Source organism: Diadema setosum, chromosome 12, assembly GCF_964275005.1.
Source record: "Diadema setosum chromosome 12, eeDiaSeto1, whole genome shotgun sequence".
Classification (NCBI taxonomy): Eukaryota; Metazoa; Echinodermata; class Echinoidea; order Diadematoida; family Diadematidae; genus Diadema; species Diadema setosum.
The window spans coordinates 7,819,375-7,844,323 of record NC_092696.1 but is presented as its reverse complement, the minus strand read 5'-3'; the positions used below and the strand labels follow the sequence as shown (position 1 = coordinate 7,844,323).

General features: G+C 37.7%; 1 protein-coding gene across 1 annotated transcript in view; it reads left to right on the top strand.

Annotated features, from left to right (window-relative positions):
* The window catches only part of LOC140236336 (cytosolic carboxypeptidase 2-like), a 158,517-nt gene that overhangs the window by 13,067 nt on the left and 120,501 nt on the right, over nucleotides 1-24,949 (top strand). Inside the window, 5 exon segments of the mRNA XM_072316292.1 lie at nucleotides 3,393-3,454; nucleotides 4,291-4,364; nucleotides 5,038-5,120; nucleotides 6,388-6,470; nucleotides 12,483-12,616. Of these exon segments, the coding sequence (XP_072172393.1) occupies nucleotides 3,393-3,454; nucleotides 4,291-4,364; nucleotides 5,038-5,120; nucleotides 6,388-6,470; nucleotides 12,483-12,616 (436 nt within the window).

Here is a 24,949-nt window from a genome sequence, read left to right as displayed (position 1 = left end):
TGGCGATCGTTCGCAACAGAGACAATCCGCTTCAATAGTGTAATTCTGTATTCATAAATTGGAAGAGAAACGTAAAGAAGTCAACTTTTTAACTTCATTTAGCTTTCTCACCAATTGAACTTGATTTGATCTGCCATGCATGATATCGCTGAGTGTTCTATGAATTCTATCAAATTATTTGTTTGGCGTGCTTGTTTTTTTATGCGGACTATTACAGGTAGGTATATAATTCATTGACGTTCATAATATTTGTACTGTATATAAGTCGTGTTTAGTTGTTTTGTATTTTCATTTTTATGATAATATCACGTGTGTATCTGATTCTGACCATGAAAATATTGCGACTGTTTAAATGCGGAGTATGTTCTGGAAAACTAGTGTCTCCTGTCAGTATAGACAAACTAATTTCTAGTCTATCCCCGCTTGAAATGGAAATGAAAAATTCAACTTTCAGCAGATTTCAACCGTTTTGTATAGTGCCTGATACATTTATAATGGACACAATTCTTTAGCGCATAAGCAATCACACAACTTTCGGGAATAAAACGTACTGTGTCTTAATGATTGTATCTCATGGAAAAAAAAAAAAAAACTCGTCTCCTTGCCTGAATTTTAGCTGCTTCCTTTTCAAGCTTGAGGGAAAGAAATAGCTGAACATCAATCGCAATCATAAGGAGAGGCACATCCTTAAAAATAAACACAGGAGTACTGAGACACACTACTAAATAAAAACGGGCCTTTTATCACTATTGACAACGCATGACATTGAAATGTTTGTTTGTTTGTTTGTTTGTTTGTGTGGGTTTTTTTTTGGGGGGGGATTCAATTGATTATTCTGAAGGTTCGTTAATCACACAATGAAATATGGTTCGCTATTAGCTTAGGTTCGTTAAAAAAACAACAACAAACAAACACACACACATTAAATGCGGTTCCCTTTTCGGTGTTTTCTTTAGACGAAAGTAATCAAGCAATCATTTATTTTAGTAAGGTTTGTGAATACAAAACGAAATAAGTAAGGCCTCCGTAAAGTATTAATTCAGAATATATGTCAGTATAATTATCTATACTCAACTTCACAAATGCAGAAAGATTGTAACTGTAAATGTGAGGGAAAACAAATAAGCTTAAGCTACAAGTTAACGCTTCTTTATATGCTATGGTATTACAAAAGTGACCGAGAATAAGAAGTATATTCATGATACAGTCATAATTATAAACCCAACGTGAAACTGTCAGGCCTACATCAACCTTTGCTTCTGATACGTATAGTATGTGCAGCATTGGCAAGCTTGATAAGCGATAATTACTGTGGACGCAACGCCTATAAAGGAAATGTGCCTAATATGGCGGGAATTCAAAATGTTACGGAGGTATACAGCTGCAGCAGAACAGACGCGAAAGCAGTCTTTGATGTTCTGCAACATTACGACCATGTGCGTAATTTGAGGGTTTTTAGTACACGCAAAGAATACGATCTCAAAAGACGACTATCGTTAATTAACTTCATTTTGAACCCCCGCCTACAATGGGTTCTCAGGTTCTATCTAGGTATTAGTACTTGCTAAACGCATCCTCTTTAGTTTCCATTGACAACAACTACATGGGAGGAGAATGGAAGCGATCAACGCCCTCGCTAAAAGACGCTTCTCGTAAGACGCATTGTGTGCCCGCCTACAATAGGTTCTCAGGTTCGATTTAGGTATTGGTACTTGCTAAACGCATCCTCCATAGTTTCCATTGACAACAACATGGGAGGAGAATGGAAGCGATCAACGGCTCTCGCTATAGATGCTTTTCGTAATACGCATTGCCTGCCTTTTTTCTTTCTACTGTTTCCTATTGTTTGCGAGTTAAAAACTTGCGGCAAACTACACCGCAGCCGACACACAACGCGTACCGACTCATTCATGCGGCGGCAGCGGCACGGACACAAACGCACCGAAGTTTACATTCGGACTACCGTATTGGTCAGAATCGTTAATGACAGATCTGTCCTGCGATTGGTTAATTATCTTACACACCCAAGCTATCGCCTTATACGGTTGTGCGTGCGATGGAGCGTAAACGCCGTCGCTAAGCAGGACTGTTGTATTGTTTCGTCCCGTGAAAGAAACAGGTTGTGAGCTTGAACATAACCTGAACTTTGAGAGCGATTTTCTCCGTTATTTAGAAAATGGACTGACATCATAAGCGTAGTTAATATTCGTTTTTATGATCTATAGGGATGTCGAAATGAGTTGTATTACATATCAGTGTAAAGCTTAGAGTTTGTAGAATTCACATATAGGCATAACTACGATTTCATTTTTTGCGACTTTTGACTCATTCCGACGGAGCGCCACACATATTTTGATATTGAATCACTACGTGTAACACAATATTGTGAGTGGCCGAATTTGTAATCAGTTGACTCGCCAACTTTGTGAAAACGAAATCACCACGAAATCTATCAGAGATAATGAATTGTCAGAGTGAGTTCAGGTGATGATTCTGATGTATCACAAGTCTTCTCTGGAACTGCATGTAAACAAATTTGGGCCAAATTTCCTTTCTCTTTTTTTTTTGAGAAATAAAAAAAAGAGAACGTACAGTAGTCCTACGATACGTTGTGTTTGCTGTGCACATCAAAATGACCTACAAATGTAGCAATGATCGAGGAGGGGGGGGGGGATGTAATCACTAAGTACTGTACATACCAAAGATGTTATTTTCATCAGGGTTTAATTTTCACAAATTTTTATTAACAACTGTTGGGCTGCGAATTTAACAATACGTTTAAATGTTGACTGTGTGCTAGGGTAAAAGTGCACTAACAACAACAATTTTTGAAAACAACATCTTGCGAAAATGTCACTCTGTGACCTCGTAACCTGCAAAAATATTTGTATGCAAAAGTAATAGCCTGACAGTGTACAGTATTCTCCATCAAAAATATGACTTTAATTTAATTTCAATGCACAAACCAATCGTACAGCCATAGAATGTTGAGCGTGTGACATTATACCCTCGACTGTTTTTGTATTTCTACCATGATTGTAAATCTTGTGTGAAAATATGCAAAACTTGAAAATTCTTTACCTTTGTGATTTTACATGTCTTGGTTTTTATGAAACTTTGACCAACTACTTTGTGTGCTGCCATTTTATGCTATTCATGGAAGAAAGTCTGCTTTCAAGAACAGCACTTATAGTAGCACTAAATCTACTTATTGCAAAGATCAAGCAGAGGTTGGATACAATATTAACGAATTATACAGAGAAGAGCAGAATACCACTCATAAAAGCAATGTTTTTTATAGGATAATAAATGGTCATTGTGAAGAACAGCTGTTATATTTGCGATACATAGTGTATTAATTTGATATGAATCTCTTGTTCTCCTTGTCTCAGATCGTGCCGCGGACGGTCAGCGTACAACTCAAGTCGTCTTCAGCTACAGCGCTGGAAAAATGGTGAGATGACCTGCTTTGCGGTCAAAAGGAACTTTCAGACGCAGTTCTGTGCCGCAGTCAAGTTGGCCATCTACTTTCAATTAGTCCTATTAAGCATATACTGCAAGATTTGAAAACCTTTCTGTTGTGATGTTCATAGACAAATGTCGATAATTGTTGCTTCAAAGTGACTTCTTGATTTAGTCAGTCACAGGAGTGTCCAGTGCATGGCAGAGATTCTCTTTCTCAAAATCATTCTTTTATGATATTTCTAGTTTGTGTGCTGTACAATTTATTACAACTGAAATTAAAAATTAGGTTTATAAAAACTCACTAACGGGACTCTTCACATTTTGGATTTCAAATGTGCCTTATTTCAGTCTCTTTTACACTTTAAAGGGATGTTATAGCATCGGTTGAGATGGGAATTCAGCTTTAACCTTTTTGCGAGATACTTCGAAACCACTTCTATGAAATATTGAAAAGCATATAATTCTAGAGGAATTCAATTTTTGTTGGATAAATGTGAATTTCTCTTAGAATTATGTCCTCTTTCATTGAGGTTTCTCATTTAATATCTCAGAAAATCATTCTCAAAAAACACTGGAAACTGCATGGCCCATCTCTATCAAAAACTGTACCATCTCTTTAAATGGAAATGTTGATGATTGTAAAATTCATTTTGTTGCTATAAATGATGGGCGTGGCACAGACTGTAATGACTTTGGACAGCGTGAGACATGAACAGAATCTTAGATAGAAATTCCTGGCTAGCATAATAATTGTGTTGTTCCATCTCTCTTTTCTTCCCTTGCTCTCTCTTTGTCTCTTCCTTCCCTCGCTTTTCGACGTTAAAGGTGCCAAAACTGCGAGAGCCGCGCAATCTCTACGCACTTTCGAAAGATTCGGGTCCCCAGCAGGCTCCAAGATGGTGAGTATCAGTTTCCATCGTGATGGTGATGCGTAAAAGTGCTTGAGCGACTCCAAGACTTTCACCGAGTATTTCACTCATTTTTTTATTTCTATCAGGTGTTTTAAAAAATCTTTCTTCTTTTATTGAATCCTCAGGTGTGCTCAGAGAAACTTTTTCTAAAACCCAAAAGACCGAATGTGTGTAACACATACCATGGAAATTAGTAGATAATGATGTTGAAAGGTATCTTAGAATTCAGTTATTAGACTTTATTCTAGGCTGTCAAGTTGTGGAGTTATTTTGCTCCAGATTATTCTTGCCCTAGCGAAATTCCGCTCTGTGAATTTCTGCTCCTGCATTCATAGTAAATCTAATGATAATGGATCAATGATGATGATGTTTCATGATGAACATTGCTATTGACAACATGTGTATTTTTCTGTTTATCAAAACCAAATCCTTTCATAGCAGAAGTGTGAACACACTTCATGCCTTCATCCATTGATGGTTTACATACTTGTGTTGGGAAACAAAAATATATATACAGGAAAGAGAAAACAATGGAGTTATATATCTGTTAACCATTTTCCTCCTGCACCAAGCATTCCTTATTCATGAGCATTGCTGTCATGGCATGGTGGTTGGCTCATTCATTATATTTCTTTGTTCTTTTTGTCCGTCTCTTTTCCAGGCCTGCAGATATCGAGGTGCTTCCCCAAAGGGTCGAACATATAGACTACATTCCAAAGGAAGCAGAACCTTTTTATCAGCCAAGTACGTTGACACTGGTTTTCTGTACCATTGAGTGTTCTTGTCTTTCCACAATATCTCATTATCTCTGTCTCTCTTTATCTATCAATCTATCTATCTAGTATCCATTTTACCATCTATCTATCTATCTATCTATCTATCTATCTATCTATCTATCTATCTGTCTTTCTATTGATATCTATAGCTATCTGTCTATGTATGGGAAGCTTCTGAAAAAATATGCACTCTAGAAAGTAACATGTTTATTATGCCTTCATATTACACAATTCTTTTAGCTTTACGTTTTTTCAAAAACTTTCTTGTCACTTAATGATAGAAGATACCAGAATCTTATTTGTGCCTTCAAGTTCTCAGGATTGAATTTTGACAGAATTAGTTCAGCCACCTCTGCATTTATTGTTTGCCATTTTACTATTGAACACACAATTCAAAATCATAACCATTGTAGGCTACACATGTAGATAGCCCTTTGAAGATTTGAGAAAAAAAGAAGAAATGGTAGTGAAGAGAAAATAAGAATCAAATAATAGAAGAAAATATCAAAAGTGCATTTTACTTTTTCACATTTGAAATTTGATCAGAAACCTTTTCTCAGTATATTGCAAGTAGCATACAATCACCGTTATGTCCCCCCTTTTTTTATTGGCATAATTGTATAGTATGTATACCACTACTCCAACTGTATACGTCAGCTATGTTCACACCTTGCCCTTATCATGGATGGTAACTGCCACAGATATGTGGAATTTTTCAGTCATTAAAGCAGGAGCTTGTTCACACATCGCTCTAAAATCAGTGTTGATAAAACTCAATATTTTAAAGTAGTTTTTTAATCAAAGTACCCCCACTTGACAGCATTATAAAAGATCAGAAATTCAACATACATGATAATCCCAGGCCTGTTTTGTGCATGTAGCATGCAGCTGCTGAGAAATTAATTTTTGGTTAAATCATGAAGCTTATAGTAAAGTTATTCATACTAATGGCTTTTAACATTGATTTTCTCTCTATCTCTCTCTTTTTTTTTCTTTTCTTTTTTGAAAGCATGAGGAAACTGATAAGAAGATGTTTTAATCATTGGGCATTTAATATATGTGATGCAAGTTCAATGCAAGCATTTAGTGGTGTCACTCCTTTTGACTTACTCGGTGCTGGTAGAACCCAACACTGCGTTATCTCCACCACCCCACCTCCCCTCCCGCCCCCCATACACCACATTTTCAATGCCCACATCTACTCTTCTCTCCCTCCGCCCCGTCCACGTTTCCAGGTGGTTTTGAGAAGACCCCAATGCCACTACCAGAAGGGGAAGGCAGAGTCGTGTACCACCATCCACTTACTCAGGAGGAATATGTAAGTTTTAATTATAATTTTCTAAAAGTTTTGCATAAAATTCATTGTTCTAGGACATGAAAAGAGCACTAACTTGACCAGGCCTTCCAGAGGGCAGGGAGAATTCTATTTGTCTTACCATTTCTCAGTGAAGAGGTCATGAGGATGTGCTGTTTTCCTGAAAAAAAGAATAAGATGCAGATTTGTGATATTCCTTCTGTATTTTTGTTTCTATAAGTCTACAACTGTGTCAGCTTGCTGTATGAATTTCCCACGTACAGAGGGCATCACATGGAATTACCTATTGTAAATCTCTATAAATTCATTTAATAGTGGAAAAATGTGTGGCGCTCCGTCGGAATGAGTCAAAAGTCGCAAAAAATGAAATCGTAGTTATGCCTATATGTGAATTCTACAGACTCTAAGCTTTACACTGATATGTAATACAACTCATTTCGACATCCCTGTAGATCATAAAAACGAATATTAACTACGCTTACGATGTCAGTCCTTTTTCTAAATAACGGAGAAAATCGCTCTCAAAGTTCAGGTTAGGTTCAAGCTCACAACCTGTTTCTTTCGCGGGACGAAACATACAACAGTCCTGCTTAGCGACGGCGTTTATGCTCCATCGCACGCACGACCGTATAAGGCGATAGCTTGGGTGTGTAAGATAATTAACCAATCGCAGGACAGGTCTATCATTAACGATTCTGACCAATACGGTCGTCCGATGTAAACTTCGGTGCGTTTGTGTCCGTGCCGCTGCCGCCGCATGAATGAGTAGGTACGCGTTGTGTGTCGGCTGCGGTGTAGTTTACCGCAAGTTTTTAACTCACAAACAATAGGAAACAGTAGAAAGAAAAAAGGCACGCAATGCGTATTAAGAAAAGCGTCTATAGCGAGAGCGTTGATCGCTTCCATTCTCCTCCCATGTTGTTGTCAATGGAAACTGTAGAGGATGCGTTTAGCAAGTATTAATACCTAAATCGAACCTGAGTACCTATTGTAGCATAGGCGGGCACGCAATGCGTCTTACGAGAAGCGTCTTTTAGCGAGGGCGTTGATTGCTTCCACTCTCCTTCCATGTAGTTGCTGTCAATGGAAACTAAAGAGGATGCGTTTAGCATGTACCAATACCTAGATAGAACCTGAGAACCCATTGTAGGCGGGGGTTCTAAATGAAGTTAATTAACGATAGTCGTCTTTTGAGATCGTATTCTTTGCGTGTACTAAAAACCCTCAAATTACGCACATGGTCGTAATGTTGCAGAACATCAAAGACTGCTTTCGCGTCTGTTCTGCTGCAGCTGTATACAGCCGTAACATTCTGAATTCCCGCCATACATTAGGCACATATCCTTTATAGGCGTTGCGTCCACAGAATTATCGCTCATCAAGCTTGCCAATGTTGCACGTACTATACGTATCAGAAGCAAAGGTTGATGTAGGCCTGACAGCTTCACGTTGGGTTTATAATTATGACTGTATCATGAATATACTTCTTATTCTCGGTCACTTTTGTAATACCATAGCATATAAAGACTCGTTAACTTGTAGCTTAAGCTTATCTTTTTTTTTAACATCACTGATTTACAGTTACAATCTTTCTGCATTTGTGAAGTTGAGTATAGATAATTATAATGACATACATTCTAAATTGATAGTTAGGCCTTCCTCATTTCGTTTTGTATTCACAAACCTTACTAAAATAAATGATTGCTTGATTACTTTCGGGTAAAGGAAACACCGGAAAAGGAACCGCATTTAATGAGGGTGTGTTGTTTGTTGTTGTTTTTTAACGAACCTAAGCTAATAGCGAACCATATTTCATTGTATGATTAACGAACCTTCAGAATAATCAATTGTATTACCCCCCCCCCAAAAAAAAAAAACAAAAACAAAAACAAAAAACAAACAAACAAACAAACAAACATTTCAATGTCATGTGTTGTCAATAGTGATAAAAGGCCCGTTTTTATTTAGTAGTATGTCTCAGTACTCCTGTGTTTATTTTTAAGGATGTGCCTCGCCTTATGATTGCGATTGATGTTCAGCTATTTCTTTCCCGCAAGCTTGAAAAGGAAGCAGCTAAAATTCAGGCAAGGAGACTAGTTTTCTTCCATGAGATACAATCATTATTGTATCAGGCACTATACAAAACGGTTGAAATCTGCTGAAAGTCGAACTTCGTTTTTTTTTTTTTTTTTTTAATTCCATTTCAAGCGGGGATAGACTAGAAATTAGTTTGTCTATACTGGCAGGAGACATTAGTTTTACAGTACATACTCCGCATTTAGATAGTCGCCATATTTTCGTGGTCAGAATCAGATACACACGTGATATTATCATAAAAATGAAAATACAAAACAACTAACACGCCATAATCGTACAAATAATTATTATGAACTTCAATGAATTATTGACTATACTTGCCTGTAATAGTCCGCATAAAAAACAAGCACGCCAATCAAATAATTTGATAGAATTAATAGAACATACAGCGATATCATGCGTGGCAGATCAAATCAAGTTCAATTGGTGAGAAAGCTAAATGAAGTTAAAAAGTTGACTTCTTTACGTTTCTCCTTCATTTTATGAAAACAGAATTACATTGTATATCTACTGAAACGGATTGTCTCTGTTGCGAGCGATCGCCATATAAAGCATTTTTAGTCTTCTGAGCAAATCCGAATCCCTATATACTTTAATTTTTGCGTGATAATGTAACAACCCTTATAACTTTACAAAGGACTCGCAAATTCAAAGTTTCAAAACGTATAATAAAACATTACATTGTACACGGTGTATTTCAAAAAACATTTTGAGTGCGTTGTGTGTTAGCATGTTAATGGAATCAATCTGCCTTTTATTTTCCGTACGTAAAGCGCACAGAAACGTAACCAAATGTTACCAAATACAGTGGAATGCATTGTACGGGGTGGTATCATCATTAGAAGTATATCCCATTCCTTTTTCCTTTTATTTGCTTGAAGCAGTAGTCAAACCATGTGTCATTATCGCAGCGGCATCACTTAGGAATTAGAATGTATGAAGATAATCGTTACTCATTTATTTCATGCTATTATTATAGCATTTACATTTTCCAACTGTTATTGACAGTATTATGGTACTGTATGGTTACGATTACGAATGTTGGTTATGAATTCAAAAGACTGGTTCGTTAATCGAACCATAAAGGTAATAGCTGTTTTGAAAGTAGTTCGGTACAAGTTCGAAACGCAAACGAAATCATCGTCATAGGGGGAACTGATAGCTCTAGAAAACTTGTTTAGGCCAGTAAAGATTGCCGTATGCAATCCTTGTAGAAAGTTTTGACTATGGCCATCTTTTGAGCATTTTGAGAAATTATATAAAGAATTATTTGTTTGGATTATGCCAAGAATTAGTTTGAACTATGAAAATAAAAAGGCGCGGTTACCTCAACAATGTCGTAGTTCGATTAGACATGATGGGTACAGTGAATTCATGACTTGTTGATTAATCCTTGCTGATTGATGATCATTTTTCTGTATTAAAAACCATCAGATAAGTCTCGTAGATGATACCTCTGTAATCGTAGTCAAAATTCGTTTGAGCAATGAGACGAAAACCAACAAAACAAAATGCCATGTATCATCGCTCGAGTTTCCAACATTTGTCGTCACCAGACCAACAATAAGTGACGAATCAAATGGAACATTTAATTGTGGGAAAGCGGACTGCGTTACGATTTTTAAACGTTGCGAGCAATTCTTTAAAAAAAAAGAGAAAATGAGGCAAAGTTCAAGAAATTAGAAAAAGCACTTAAATGCAGGCGATCATGTTTAATAGTCAAAGTAAGAGATTACAATCGGCCAAGCGGATGTATATGATTGCCTTATTTACATGTCTGATTTCTATAAACTATGTTATATTTAAATTTAAGTTCCCTTCCCTCCTTAATAAAAGTTATGTTGGGTTTTCGCTAAAGGCATTTATTAGGACACGCTATAAAAACGACAACAAAACTATACATCAAAAGATGACCTATGCATGAACCACAATAATTCTGTACGTTCTGATATAATGCAACTGCTTATTTGTCTGTTTGTTTGTTTGTTTGTTTGCTTGTTTTTTTTGAATTACCATGGTCTTTGTCGGGGGAAAGATGAAGAAAGATAGTAGAGTGTATCACTCTCAAATCCGGATGATTGCGATAAGTGTGTATTCCCGCCCTTTCTATACAGGTAAACGATTTAAGCTTGGTATGCTATTATAAAAGCCTTGTGTCACGCAGAAGAACTGATTCCGCGATCACTTTCAACCTTTCATAAAATTCACGTTTTAAGATAGTAACGATAGCTTGTAGGAGATAAAGTAAGTTGGCGTCCCTGGCTGTGGTTCTGAACACAAAAGGGGACTGAAAAAAATATTTTACAAATTAGCAGACATAATGCCGATCCTCCAACACTGTCGCTCCGTTACGTCACTAATTCTGCTATCAATGGCGAAAAAAAGAATTGTACTGGTTGCGTGATTATCCACCCCGTGATAGCAGGAAGTTACCTTTCATTGTTCAAGGCTTCGTTGATGCCGGGTTTACTCGGATACAAGGCGTGAACAGTGTCGTCCGAGTTCTTTCATTCGGAATTCCTCACAATACACAATTCAATAGGCAATTAGCGCTGCTACTTCGCAAAGCTGTTAGCCAAATTCTTTGCAGACTTGACCTCTCACATGTCAGCTACACGTAAGACACGACAAACAACTATCATTACACACATTCTGATAAAAAAAAAATGAAGAAAAACACTTTTGAGTAGCGACACAGCTTTCTGTCACTTTCTCATAGGTCCTACTTCTAAAAAATACACAAATGACAAGAGTCAGAATATCCTCCAAAGGGAACACGAGCTATTTGGGCATTGATAATGTTTGTCGTCCGATTTCTCTCCATGCCGTTGCGGCCAAAACCATCATAAGAAAATAGGGCAATAAGTTTTATTAACCGGGGAAATAAAATTACGCATTACACACATTTGGCTTAAATTATCATGCGAATTGTCGACTTTATAAAGACGAGAATAATTGACAACTTATGCCATGCTATATCTCCAAAGATGAACTTTAAACAGCAAGTCACATACCAGGGAACGAGAGTTATACATAATTATTTGAATGAATTCATTAATGAGGCCAATAAAACTTGCAAAAGTACACACACACACATAGAGAGGTTTCAAGTTCGATATGTGATCATGTATTAGCTCATTGATAAAGTATCATAAATTTTGCGTGATCATTCGTTGGAATTTTTTTTTCAGCGCCATTTGTGCGTCACATAATCACCACGTCATGAAATGTGGTGCATGTATCAAACGCAACTCGCTGGTCATGCAATCGATAGCCTTGGTCAGCTCACTGTTATTGCGTAATTAAGCCCTCGCCGCCGCCGCCGCGCGCACCATGCTTTGTTTTGTCTTCAATGGGGTCAAGAGCAATGCTTCATTAGCATACGCCCTAGCAACGGAGGCGGAGTCTCAATCGGGCAAGAACAATAGGTGCGAAACGCAGCGCAAAGGCGAGCATTCGAAAAAAATGTAACCGAAAAAAATTGTCTCAGAAAAACTGTGATTTGGGACACTTGTCCTCATTTTTACACGCTGAAATTTTCTGTACAAATAGATAAAACGTCAAGGAATCAAAATCCGTCATAAAAAAATTTCGACCCGAGTAGTGCTTCCCCTTCATTTTCGGCTCATTACGGGAAAAGTCCCCGTGCGACTTATGACTCATTTTGTCGGAGCGCCACACAAATGAGCAAAGAAAATAAGATTCCACGAGGATTCAAACCCGAGACCTCCATTTGGAAAGGAGAATTGTCCTCAAACTTTTACATAGTAATGTACTGACCTTTCTACATTTGTTGAATCAACATTCCTTCCTGATGTTAGATACAGTGTATTCAGCTTTATCTTTTGTTCCCTCCCTTACCTTGTTTGCTTACACTGCCCACATAAACCTGGACCCCCTCTCTTTGTGCCGCTCCAGTTTCTTCGATCACGGATTGGTGGAAACAGGAACGGCCCCATCCCGCGAGCCGTCAAGCTAAAGTCAGCAGAGGACTCGACGCTCATCTTTGAATCGCGCTTTGAGAGTGGGAACCTGATGAAGGCTATACAAGTGTGAGTTTTCTTTCCTTTTTCTCTCTCTTTGTGCTTGTCTGATGAAGACAAGAAACACTTAGGACTGTTGAAGTGTGTGTACTGTTGTATTGTTTTGTTTATAATACAAGCAGACCTACTGACCTTTCTGAATTTGGAGGAAAGAATCTGAATTTTGACCATTCCCAGCTCTTGTTGCAGTAGGAGTTTTCTATTTTTCTTGATAATTTTACTACACACTCCTATGGGAACTGAATTGCTCTTTCTTTCCTACTTTTGAGCCAAATCATCCCTATTTTGAATTCAGTCAGAAAAGTTGGGATGTCTGTACAGGACATATATACACTGTAGGACTGTTCAACTGTGTGTTCTTTTGTCTGGTTTCTTTGTACTTTTGTATTGTTTTTTTTTTTTTATGATACAGGATCCATTGAGGACTGTTGAAGTGTGTGTTCTTTTGTCTTCTTGTGTGTCTATTTGTAATTTTGTATTTATGTTTTATTTTGTTTAATAATGATACAGGATATATTTAAGACTTTAAATATATGCTTTGTATTTCTATCTCGTTTTCACTTTCCTTTCCACTTAGTTTAACAGTAGACAGACATAGCAGGACTGTATGCAGGTGTGATTTCCTGTATCTTAGACATTTCTTTGCAATGTTCTTAAAAAGCAAACAAATAGAAGAATCATCTACCATTTGGTTGGCCATCAGATGGTAAATTGTACCAGCAACATGTGCGAAGGCCTATGCAAGCACGAGTGAGTGCAATGTGTGTAAGAATGTGAGGTACAGTATGTGAGTGATCTGGTTGCCAAAGAAAGCAAATCGAAACCTTGTTTCCGTACATGTTTAAAGATATTTATTACCTCCGCCAAGGAAGGAGGTTAAGTGATTATCGGTGTTGGTTTGTCTGTTTGCAAAATAACTCAAAAAGTCATGTACGGATTAAGATAAAGCTTGCATGAATAGTCAATATTGACACAAGCAACACATTCAAATTTGGTAGCGATCCGGGAATTTTTATGGATTTTTTAGGGATTGCAATAATGATTGTTTGGTACCCAGTATCGAACGTGCAGTTTGTAAATACTGATGTATGGCTCTCGTCCAATGAGATTGCAGCATTTCCTCGACCTGTTCTGTAATTTACGGTCTGACTATGAGATCAAGTCCAAAGTCTTTGCAGGGTGATGCTAGTTTAATCCCCCCCCCCCCCCATCAGGTCCCTCACTCCATTTGAACACTGGAAAGAAGAGCTATCATGGTAGTGACAGAAGTATAAAAGAAGGGTACAGTTACACACAGCCAAATCATGAAATGATGCAACATTACAGATCACTTTTGCAGAGGCTACTGTTCTATGAGCACTGAATCTATTTTTTACTGTGACAAAGTTGAATTTGTAATGAAAACTGCACATGTATGTACTAAGCAGCAACTGCAAAATATTGATAGGGTCTGTACTAAACATTAATAGGTTCTTTAAAAACTCTGAGGAACAAGCTAATCATAAGCATATAATACCAGCTACAGTTCACATTCATGGTAAATGGTATACCATTCACTTGTCTGATGATATACACCGGTCTTTTTTGAGACTATGGAATGTTTGACAAAATTCTTGAGACATTAAAAAAAAAAGGCAGATGAAATCAAGAATAGTTTTTTCTTGAATACCACAGGGTAATGTGATATAAGAAGTAGCTGAGCTTAGAGATTATATTTTTATTGCATTAATAGTGCATGTTAGTACATTGTGTCAACTCAGGAGCAGAAAAACACCTCCAGTGCTAAAACATCTGTCAATGTACAGAGGCAAGCGTAGTGTAGGAAAACTTCAATAAATATTCGTGCATGTTGCTTTAACATCTAAAGCCAGATTACATACATATTGGTGTATACTGCATAAACTGTTTCAGTTGGGCTTTTCATGATAGTGGCTTTTTATCAAATAAACCTTTTACAGAACTTCAGGGAGGTTAGATTACAAAATTGTACCAGCAGACCGGTTGATCAACAAATTTAGCCTGTCTCTCAAAGTGAGTTATTGTTCAATGTATTAAACAAAGAATTATTTTTTAGCATAAAAGAATGATAACAGGCAGCAGCATTGTACAGAATTGTACATAATACAACATTCACACTGCTTAAATGTTGAATTGTTTATTAGCAAATCTGTTAGAACCATAGAAAAATTCATAAACATGACAAAATAAAAGACACTGCTACAGTATGTGTTACATTTCTAGCAATAAAACACAATGTACATGTACACACTTGTTTTTTAAACTTATTGATTATCTTTCAAAGCTTTGCTACATTATTGTATGTAGTTCAGTGCACATACACAGCCCATGCTAAATTGTACTTGACTATGAACTCTATCAAATGAAAAGGAGAAAAAACAATCTTGATAACATGACAAAACAAGGGACATAGATCCAAGTAACATTTGTGCTTATTCCAGGTTTCAGCATGTTTTGTTGTTGTTTCATACAAGTGAATACCTTTTGGAGCTATTAGTCAGGTTCAGTCATTCATATTGAATAATGTATTCAATGAGATTTGTAGGACATGTATAATGTCAGGCGGAAGCTCGGTGGTCTAGTGGAGATGACGCCCGTCCGGAGATCAGGAAGTCATAGGTTCAAATCTTGCTCAAGTACTTTGTACGCCCATGATTTCTTTTATCTTGGCTACTACTAAAAACACTGAATCAATTCAGTGCTTGTTTACCTCGATGTACGCTTGGTAGGACAATTTGTCAATCAGTGCAATGAAAATATCTCGACGGAAGAATTTCATGAATCTGATTAAACATAGTCTATGTTAAATGATTTAGGGAAAATAGAGCATATAACATAGGGAGGTGACATTTTTTCATTAAAGCACATTTTACTTGTTTTTTTTTTTTAATTAAATGACTAATTTTCATATTAACATGCATGTAAACAGCTTACATGAAATGATATACCAGTAAACCTAGTATTTAATACATTAACAGGAGAAAATAAGAGATGTAGATACAGGTACGTACCATGAGCATTCTAACTTCATATAGAACCAATAACAACTTTAAGATACAAAGATACAAAAGATTTGAAAAGGAATTCCTCGTCTGCATGCAAAAAAAAAAAACTGTACAAGATATTGTGTGGCCAAAACACAAAAATCTGAGAAGTGCTGTTATTAGAGAAGGGCTTTTGGTCCTATCACAACTGCCTTTATCTGTTCCTGGGTAAAACATGCATAAATTAAAGAATCAAAATCGGGAATGAGACTTATGATGTGCTTTTAAAGACTCTTTATGTGCACCACTGTTCATTGTCCTGTCTGATTGCAAGTTACATCGTACCTTAGATATAGATATTTATGATGAGAATAACTACTGTTTCAAGCATGTGATCTGACTAAAAGTCCCATGAAACTATACACTATAGCTAGTAATCTCCATATAATACATGTAAGTAACATTTTCTGTAATGTTTGCTGCAAGAAGATTTTATTTTCTTTGCTGCCATATCATTCAAAATATGGCATGGCCACTTAAGTTGGATCTGTTAAAAAAAACCTACTTTTACCACAGTAATACATGTATATGGACACAATATGGTTTCATTACTTACAGTGTAATATGCACATGCCAATATTTATTCATGAACTCAGAGTATTAAGAAGCATATTAGCTCCCGAAACAATGCACATTGATACAACTCACTGTGATTGATTGATTGATTGATTAAATGATTACTTATAGATCTATTACAGTTATTAAAACATTTTGGATCTAGGTATTACCAATGACATGGATGCTACAAATGACATTGAAAATGTTTCATTCCCCACAACCGCAATCATTCTTTTTAATATATTGAGGTACTTTTATATTTCTTAACTGTTATTCACAAGCAATCAAGATTGTACTGTAAACACTGTCATGCAAAGCTTACAACAAAAGACGGAAAACTGCAAGTTTAGTCTCAAATTGCCAAAACAGGTATAATTCTGCGGATTCACATGTACAAACATAAACTCTTGTATGCACTGTATGTAAGTTTGATAAGAAAACAGAAATCATATCGTTCAAAGCCAGTATGATCTAGATGAAAGATTTTCCTGCCATTCTCCATCATTGTATACTGATTATCCGGTAGTCAGTGTATGATTCAAACCAACACTGATTAAGATGCAGTCAAATTGCATTAAAGACATCATCCAGCAGAGTCCTAACCACACAAGTTTGATAAGTTTGCCACACATATTTAGATCACTTCTTTGATAGGCAGGTATGTGTTGTGTTGTACCATTTAAAGTTGATTTATTAATCTGTTTCAGCTTTACGGGGATGCAGGACTGCTCTGTTCATAAATTTCAATGTCATTGCTTGATCTGTGCACTCAAGTATCTTTTCAGTGTATGCCTCATCTCTCTGTATGTCTGTCTCCATGTATGTGTCATAATATATTCTCCTTCTTTTTACGATACATTTGAATCATTGTTGTTGGTATGCTTGTATATGAATGTATGGCATGAAATATCCCCACATCTAGTCATTTTCTGAGACACCACTTTTCCCTACTACAAGCAAAGTTCATATTCTTTTCTATCAATTCTTTCTTTTTTATGATGACTGAGGATCTGTACAGTACATGAAACTTGTTCTTTGCTTAACCTTCTTTTCAGGCTGTAGAACAACAACAACACCAACAACACCACCACCCACAACAAAAGTATTGCAAAGTTACCAATCCTGCCTGTTTCTATGAGAGTTGATGGAAGCAGTGTTAGCAGTACTATACTTGACAGAGTGGCTATACTTCTTCTGGGACAATGTAAATTCTTGTAGACTTACTGGCATTTTAGTTGCCTCGCCAGGGCAGGGAAGTTTGCGTACACTGTCATGTCAACTGTATGACAAATCTTCAGTTGTGGAGGCACTTCGCTCGCTGACTCACGGATCAGGACAATAACATCTTTTCCTTCAAGGCCCTGAGCGACTTCCTTGAGTAATTCTGTCTTGGCATCAAAGTTGTTGCTTATGACAAGGATGTGATGGGCACACCTGGGAATGGCTACAGTCCTTGCTCTGATGTCAAGTTGTCCAAGCTTTGAATCTCTGGGATGGTAATAACCCTTCAGGCCGAAGACTGGGTTTTCAAGGTTGGTCAGGAGAGAATGTTGTACCCAGTTGTCTACTTCATAGTTGTCTTCATCATTGGTAATGTAGAAGTCATACTCCATGTTTTGTTCCTGGGTCAGGCAGTGGTCAGGAGGATCATGGTAGGCTTGTGTGCTGTCACTGTCTCCGGATGATTCCTCATCAGGTTCTGACCCTGTGCTTTGAGAAATTTGTTGCCAGTGTTTCTCTGTAGTTTGTTTGAATTTTATTATTTCCTTATGCAATGTTTCAGTTTGTGGTTGAAGCTGATGTGACCTCTTCCAGAATTCCTCCATGTATTTTTTGTGAAGAAGGGGACTTTCTAAATTGCCCCTTGTTGTGAGACTCGCCATCTTGTCAAGGCATTCAACCACAAGCTGCTCATGTTTGACAAGGGAGCGCTGAGTGTCAGATTCCTTTGCTTGGAATGCAGTGGAAGTGTATAGAAGCCAGAATCCCATTTCACGACAGCTGAGTAGAAACTTGCAATCTTCTTTCATCTGGTCAAGATTGTTTTTCATCAGGTGGAGCAGTTCTTTTGCTATCATTGTAAGATAGTTTGTCACATAACCTTTTCTCTTTTCAACTTCAAAAGCAACCTTGTAGGACCCAATGGCCCCATGGGTGTCTCCACAGTCTTTCAAGCATCTCGCCCACTTCACATCGATAGCTGCGATATCTCTACCATCCTCAGTGGCAGAAGCCTGGGAAAATCTTTGCAAAGCCTCCAAAAGATTTTCCCTATCTCTTCCTTCTTTCTTTACAATGTCATTCTGCGATAGCCAGTAGTGCACTTCACCGGCCAGACACAATTGCCTTGGGTAAAAGTTTTCCTCCAAAGCCTTGAAAGCATATTCCGCAGCTTTCTGTAGGAATTATTTTTCCCCGTTTGATGATTGTTCTTGTTTAGCTTTTACTAAGCTTATTCTTGCTCTGCAGTCATAGAAAGATATTGATGAGTCCTGAAGGCACTGAAGTGCCTCGTCATATTTTTTTTTCTCTACAATATTGCATGCTTTGTTCAGGCAAGGTCCAAGGATTCTTAGGGTCAAGGTAAAGTGCCTTTTTGTAGCACAGCATTGGATTTCTCCATTCTTCCATGTATTTTCCCTGCACTATGTGTGGGAGTGCAGGGAGCTCTAATTGCAATCGGGCAAAAGTGTTTCCCATGATGGTCCAGATCTCAGCTTTGTATTTCTTTTCCCTGTCTGTGCACATGCCAAGGGCCTTGTCAAGTAATTCCACTGTCTTCCCCACTGACTCCAAGTATTTGTCATTCTCGCAAGCTCTTGAGTAGTTGTGGCACAATTTCTCATGAGCTTTTGCAGCGTGCAACAGCCAGTCCCTGTATTCATAATTGTCATCAAGTATCGTCTTGTCAACAAGCTTGAGAGCGCTTTCAAAACCCTCCACCTGCTTTTTGGTGTGCTCTACCCCTGTCCAGGATGTGGCATAGATATCACAAAACTGGGCATAGGCCTGTCCAATCTTGCACCTTGCATACCGTTTGCCGTCATCCTCGCCCTTCAGTAGGTCCCTGATTCTGTCCACATAAATGAGAGCTTCCTTGGAGAATCGAAGAGTGTTATATGCCTTTGCCAGGTCCTGCAAGGCATTGAGGTCATCAGGGTCATGTGTGAGAATCTCCTCCCACAGCTGAATTGCCTTCAGAGGTTGCAGTGCTCGGTAATACAGTAATGCTAGATGGGAATTGAAACATAGGATTAGATACAAGTGTAATACTATAACCTTCATCTTGAAACTGATGATTTCGCAGTAAAGATGATACCCCTCATGGGATTAAGCTTGCAGTTCAAGTTCTAGATGTTAAGATTACTCCCTACACTCAGAAACTCATATTTTGTCAGATTTCTTCAATGATTTGATTTCAATATTTTGCTTTTGACATACTCAATATTTTGGTATGACATACAATCGTATGCAACACTTTCACATTTCTGTAACAGCACACAGATCATGGTTCACTTCCTATACAGTGTATGTATGCACCAATCTGCTTTATGCTGCCTCGTTCATGTGGCAATGGATTAAATCTTCAAGTGGCTACTATTCTTAAAGACACAAAGAATGAATGCATTCCTTTTAAGACCATTAATCTCTTCGTTCACACCTATCAGTTCTATATACAGTTCCTTAATAAAAAGTATGATGGTATAGATGATGAAAATGTCTGACGTGCACAATACATGTAGATCCCAGGTAAACAATCATTGAACTATTGGATGTAACTGCGGTGTTAAATCACACTATAGTGTGCAATACCTTGGAAGTTGCGAATAACATTCCGGAATCCTTCACTGAAGAGCCCAAGGGTAAGAAAATTTTCTTGATCCTTGATTCGTTTTTCAATTCCCCTTTGGTCTAAGCTGGTCAGCAGTCCCTTGTTGACATTGAGAGATTGACATTCTAGGAGACCAGGATGTATCTTTTGTCTGTCTGCCATCATTTTCTTCAAGGGAAAATGAAGAGAAATCCACTTATCACTAAAAAGGAAACCAATCGTGTGTAGCTCTGCTGTAGAAGAGTGTTTACAGATCGGATCCAATGCAGAAAAAAAAAGGCCATACTACACTGGAGACACTGTGGTTTGTATGCACTACCATCCACTGTCGTCATCAGAATGAGCCAGATCAACTCTTAGGTTTGATGCTATTTATTGTCCATGGGTTGATGCTCATTCATGGGCTTTGCCATGATTGACCAGTGTTGGTGGAAATAATAATAATCGTGTTTTTCATAGTTTTTTTTTCAATTCAAAATTTAGATTCCTGGGGAAGTTCCACCTCTATTTTTCTCTCATTTTACTTCTTAGTTGATGTTAAAGGTATTTGCCCATCATTAATAGGCATACTGTCATTAGTTGAATGTCTATCATGTTATATTTGGGAAGCACCAATTTGGCAAGCACCAAATTGGCATAATTGCAATACCATTGTGTTTGACATATTACATATTAATGACTGTACTGAAATGTTAATGCGTGTTTAGGACATTGGTGACGCAAGCAGCTTTCCTCGCCCCTTATGGGTGGGAATCTAGTACCAGGGGCATAAATTTCGTACTGCATTCAGTGATTTTACTCTGTTATGAAATGGCTTCAAGAATGTGACCAATCAGAGACGCTAGAAATGAGTCACTATGTGTGTGCTCTGTATTTTCTTTATACTAACATTCATGGGCGTGCAAAAAGTGTGCAGCAAAAATGAATAAGTAAATAAATAAATAACTGCACACCCACTGACGTCACAATGTACGTATGTACTTAGGAAGCACACACTGAATCAGTTACAAGCACGCGATCAATCACTTATTTTACTGTAAACAACTTCTAAGCTTCCATGTTCAGTGTTTAATTTGAACAATATTTTTTTTTTTTTTTGTACATAACATGCTATTGTGAACAATAGTCAACAAGGCGTGACACTATAAGTATCAAAATCATGCATACAAGATCATACATAACAACCTCATGGCCTAATCAAGGGTTCACAGCAGCTTAAGAAAAGAATAATGACAAAAACAGAAAAAGTGAGGCCTAATAAATAGTATACTATGCAATCTGCAAAAGATGGTTGTGGACGCGACTCTTGAATGACTGAGACCCTCTGTCACTAATCATGCCTACAATGTCTTCTGGTAAGCTGTTCCAGACTCTGACTGCAGAGTGTACAAAACTCCAGCCAGTTGTGTTCTGGACTTGGGTTCCACGAGAGCATGTCTCGGAGTTGACACACTAGAGCGAGTTGTTCTTCTCGTTGTATAAGGTGGGGGAACCAGCTTTTTCAGGTCTTGAGGGCAGAGGCCTGTCTGCATTTTGTACAGGGCAACTGCAGCTGCAACTTGACGTCTATGGTGAAGCGAAGGAATATTGAAGTTGGAGCGTGCCTCGTCCTCATTTGTTCCAATTATGCGTAGGGCCTTCTTCTGTATACGATCAAGTAGTTGAAGTACTGTAGGAGATGCATTCAGCCAGCACAGAGAGGCATATTCCATGATACTTCTTATCTGGGCCTTGTACACTGTGGCTCTCCCAGGGGCATCCAGTTTAGATGCTACCCTCCTAAGAGCACCAAGTCTCTGTCCAGCTCTGGACGAAATGTTCCTGATGTGCATCTTAACTTTTGAGCAAGGTCTACATTTAGCCGACCAGTATGTACACATATAAGGTACTTGAGTAATACTTCATATATACCCATTTTATGAATCAAATAATTCACAGGATTAAGTTTGTGACAGTCGTGAAGATCCGTCTGAGTCACCTGGTGCAGAAAACTGTTAGCAGTTGATTCCTGGTCATCCCCAATTTTCCAAGTACAGTGCCAGTAGAGACATCCACATGAGGTTTGATGCCACAGTTCCAGCGGACCATAGCATCTGTCTTTTCATCAGATCACAAATCATCATGATTTTTTTATATGTTTTCATTCCATCAGTCAGTGGAATACCCTCATATAGTCAGCACAATAAAGGAACAGATTTCAGATGATGACAGTATAGGCAGGAAAGTAATTTTGAAAAGCATACACCGTGCATGTGGGAGCATATCAATATTGACATTGTACTACTTTTCATCCAGGTAGATGGATGTGTGGTCTCATTGCCAGGAAGTGTTGTTCACAAAGAATTTGTCTTTGACTTGCCTTGAGAAGATGCTTACATTAATTGTGACTCTACCCTCTACTTTTCTTGCTTTTTTCTTTGAACACTTGAAACTTGGAAAGAAAAAAAAAAGCACAGGGCTGCCATTTGAGCAATTATTAAGTAGAGTACAGCTACCCATAGTCAAATCATGAAATGATGGAACAGTACATTCAAGTTACATGACTTTAGTGGTGGTTACCATTTATTAGCACTGAATTTTTGTGGGTGTGACAAATTTGACTGTATTATAGAAACAGTCCATACCAAGCAGCCTCTATAAAGCACTTGTGAGATCTGCAACAGATGCTATGCTCTTTAACTCAAAATTCTGAAGAAATAAACAAAATATGGGCAAACATGTACCAATGTAATTTGCATTATGGCGATTGGTTTGACTTTCATATGGCTGGTATTATACACAGGCTCCTTGATATTTTGAAACAATATTTTTTGAAGAGTTCCAAAGTTTGCAGATGCAATTAAGCAAGTTTTCTTATCTATGTATCAATCTGGGAAAATGTATTAGACATTACCTGTTTATTTGCATTGCCAGTTTTGTGGTACTCTTTTTTTTTTTCAGTGTAGAGAGCCAAGTATAGAAAATGAAACCATCTTTATTCATTGAAAATTGATGTGAAATTAGTTTCATGATGAATACATGTTGTTACACACTTTAAGAATGCTTTTATCAGGCTTTACTTTGTGGTGGCTTTTTTTTTTGTGAAATATACAGAAATTAAACAAAAAATACAAGATGATACATTCAGAGAGATTAAGTGACCAGCAGACTAGTTAATCATTAAGTTTTGCACCTTACCTCATTATTATCAGTCACAGCGGACGACTATAATTAACTCCCCCGAAACCCACGAAACGTTTTGAATTTTCAACCGTCATCGAGGCAGTGCGAATCGGGCGTTCTCATTTTCACCAAAATTTCACCTTCTCATATCTCCGCTATACATTGACCAAAATCGCTCAAACTTTCAGTATCAATGCAAAATCATGATTTCTATGTACATACGAAAAATCATGAGAAACGATTGAGAACTTTTTAAGATATTCAACATTTCATGTTTCGCTGTCTCGATAAACTACCCTCCGATTATTTCCAGACACATCTGGACGCACCACTTAATATTCATGAAACTTGACATACATATTCATTAGACATGGGCGGACGTTAGCAGGGTGGTGTTCGCTTTGCCGAAGACCTATTTTTGAAGTTACAAGTGAAAATAAATGAGGTATGTTGTCAGAAATCTCAAATTGTACGGGAGCAGCAAACGAGAATAATGACGTCATATTCTAAGAAAAACTGATTTGCGCTTGCGCAATGAAAGGACTTTCCCATGCTGCTTCGATCCAGCAAGCTGATTGGTCGATGCAGTGCAGTGTACTGTCACTGCGCGAGATGCGAGGTGGCTGCATGCTGTGGGTGCCTAGTACACTGCACATGCATGCTACGCTGTGAGAGTGGGCTGGGTGGTGTTGATATTACAGTACATGTAGCAGTGTGCTGCAGGGGACTTCGCCACCTCAAAAACAAGTACTTACGTTATCAGAACTGGCCTACTAAAAAGAAAGTAGCCAAAATGTGAATATACTCCAGATCAGCTATGATACCAGTTGCAAATTCATGACATTATGGATTATTTGGACTTTACACAGATTTTACTGCACTAGTAAGTAACATTACAACTACGAATTCCCGGTACGAGTTACGATCAGAGTAAATCTTACTGCAGTGCCGTACGGCACTGAAGCATGCAGGTGACGTGAGAGCAACAAAGATGTGGGTACGTGGGACTGTACCCTGTCTTCCCGTGTGCGAATGACTATGAAATTTCGTGCTCGGAACGAAGGTAGAAAGTGCACCTCTTTCGATTATTTCCAGACATATCTGGACGCATGACTTTTCGAATGTGATAGTTAAGAGTTCCATAAAGAAATACATACTTAGTAACATACTTGAAAGTTTTTTGTTGTTCACGAAGTCAAAATGTGAAATTTTAGCAACGATTTTTGACAATTATTTTACGTTTTGAGAGTGAAGTTATGCTCCATTTTGGAATATTTTATCGTCGTTATTTAAAAAATGTAACATAATAGCAGGTTAAAATGAGGTTTTTACTTTTCATAACCGTTTGGATTATCAAAAAATATGAATAAATAGTAAAGTTACAGCAGTTTTGCTACGACACTTTCCTAGCGGTTTTCGTGCGAAACGTGTTCACTCAAGAGGAAAGGGAGGTCAGGTCAAAATGAAAACAGTGAGTTAATTGCACTCGTCCGCTGCGACTGTATTGAATTACTGTTCAGTATAAAATGATCAAAGACAGCCATATATTGTACAATTCTTTGAAGCATTAACATGAATCAGATGGAGCTTTACAAATCAACATAGATTACAATGTATTGTAACAAAAAAAAAAGGTAGAAGGAGAAATGGGATAAATGCAAGCAAAAGTCAATTTAGGGAATGACAAAATGCTGATAATAGAAACTAGCCCAGATAATACCTTAAGTA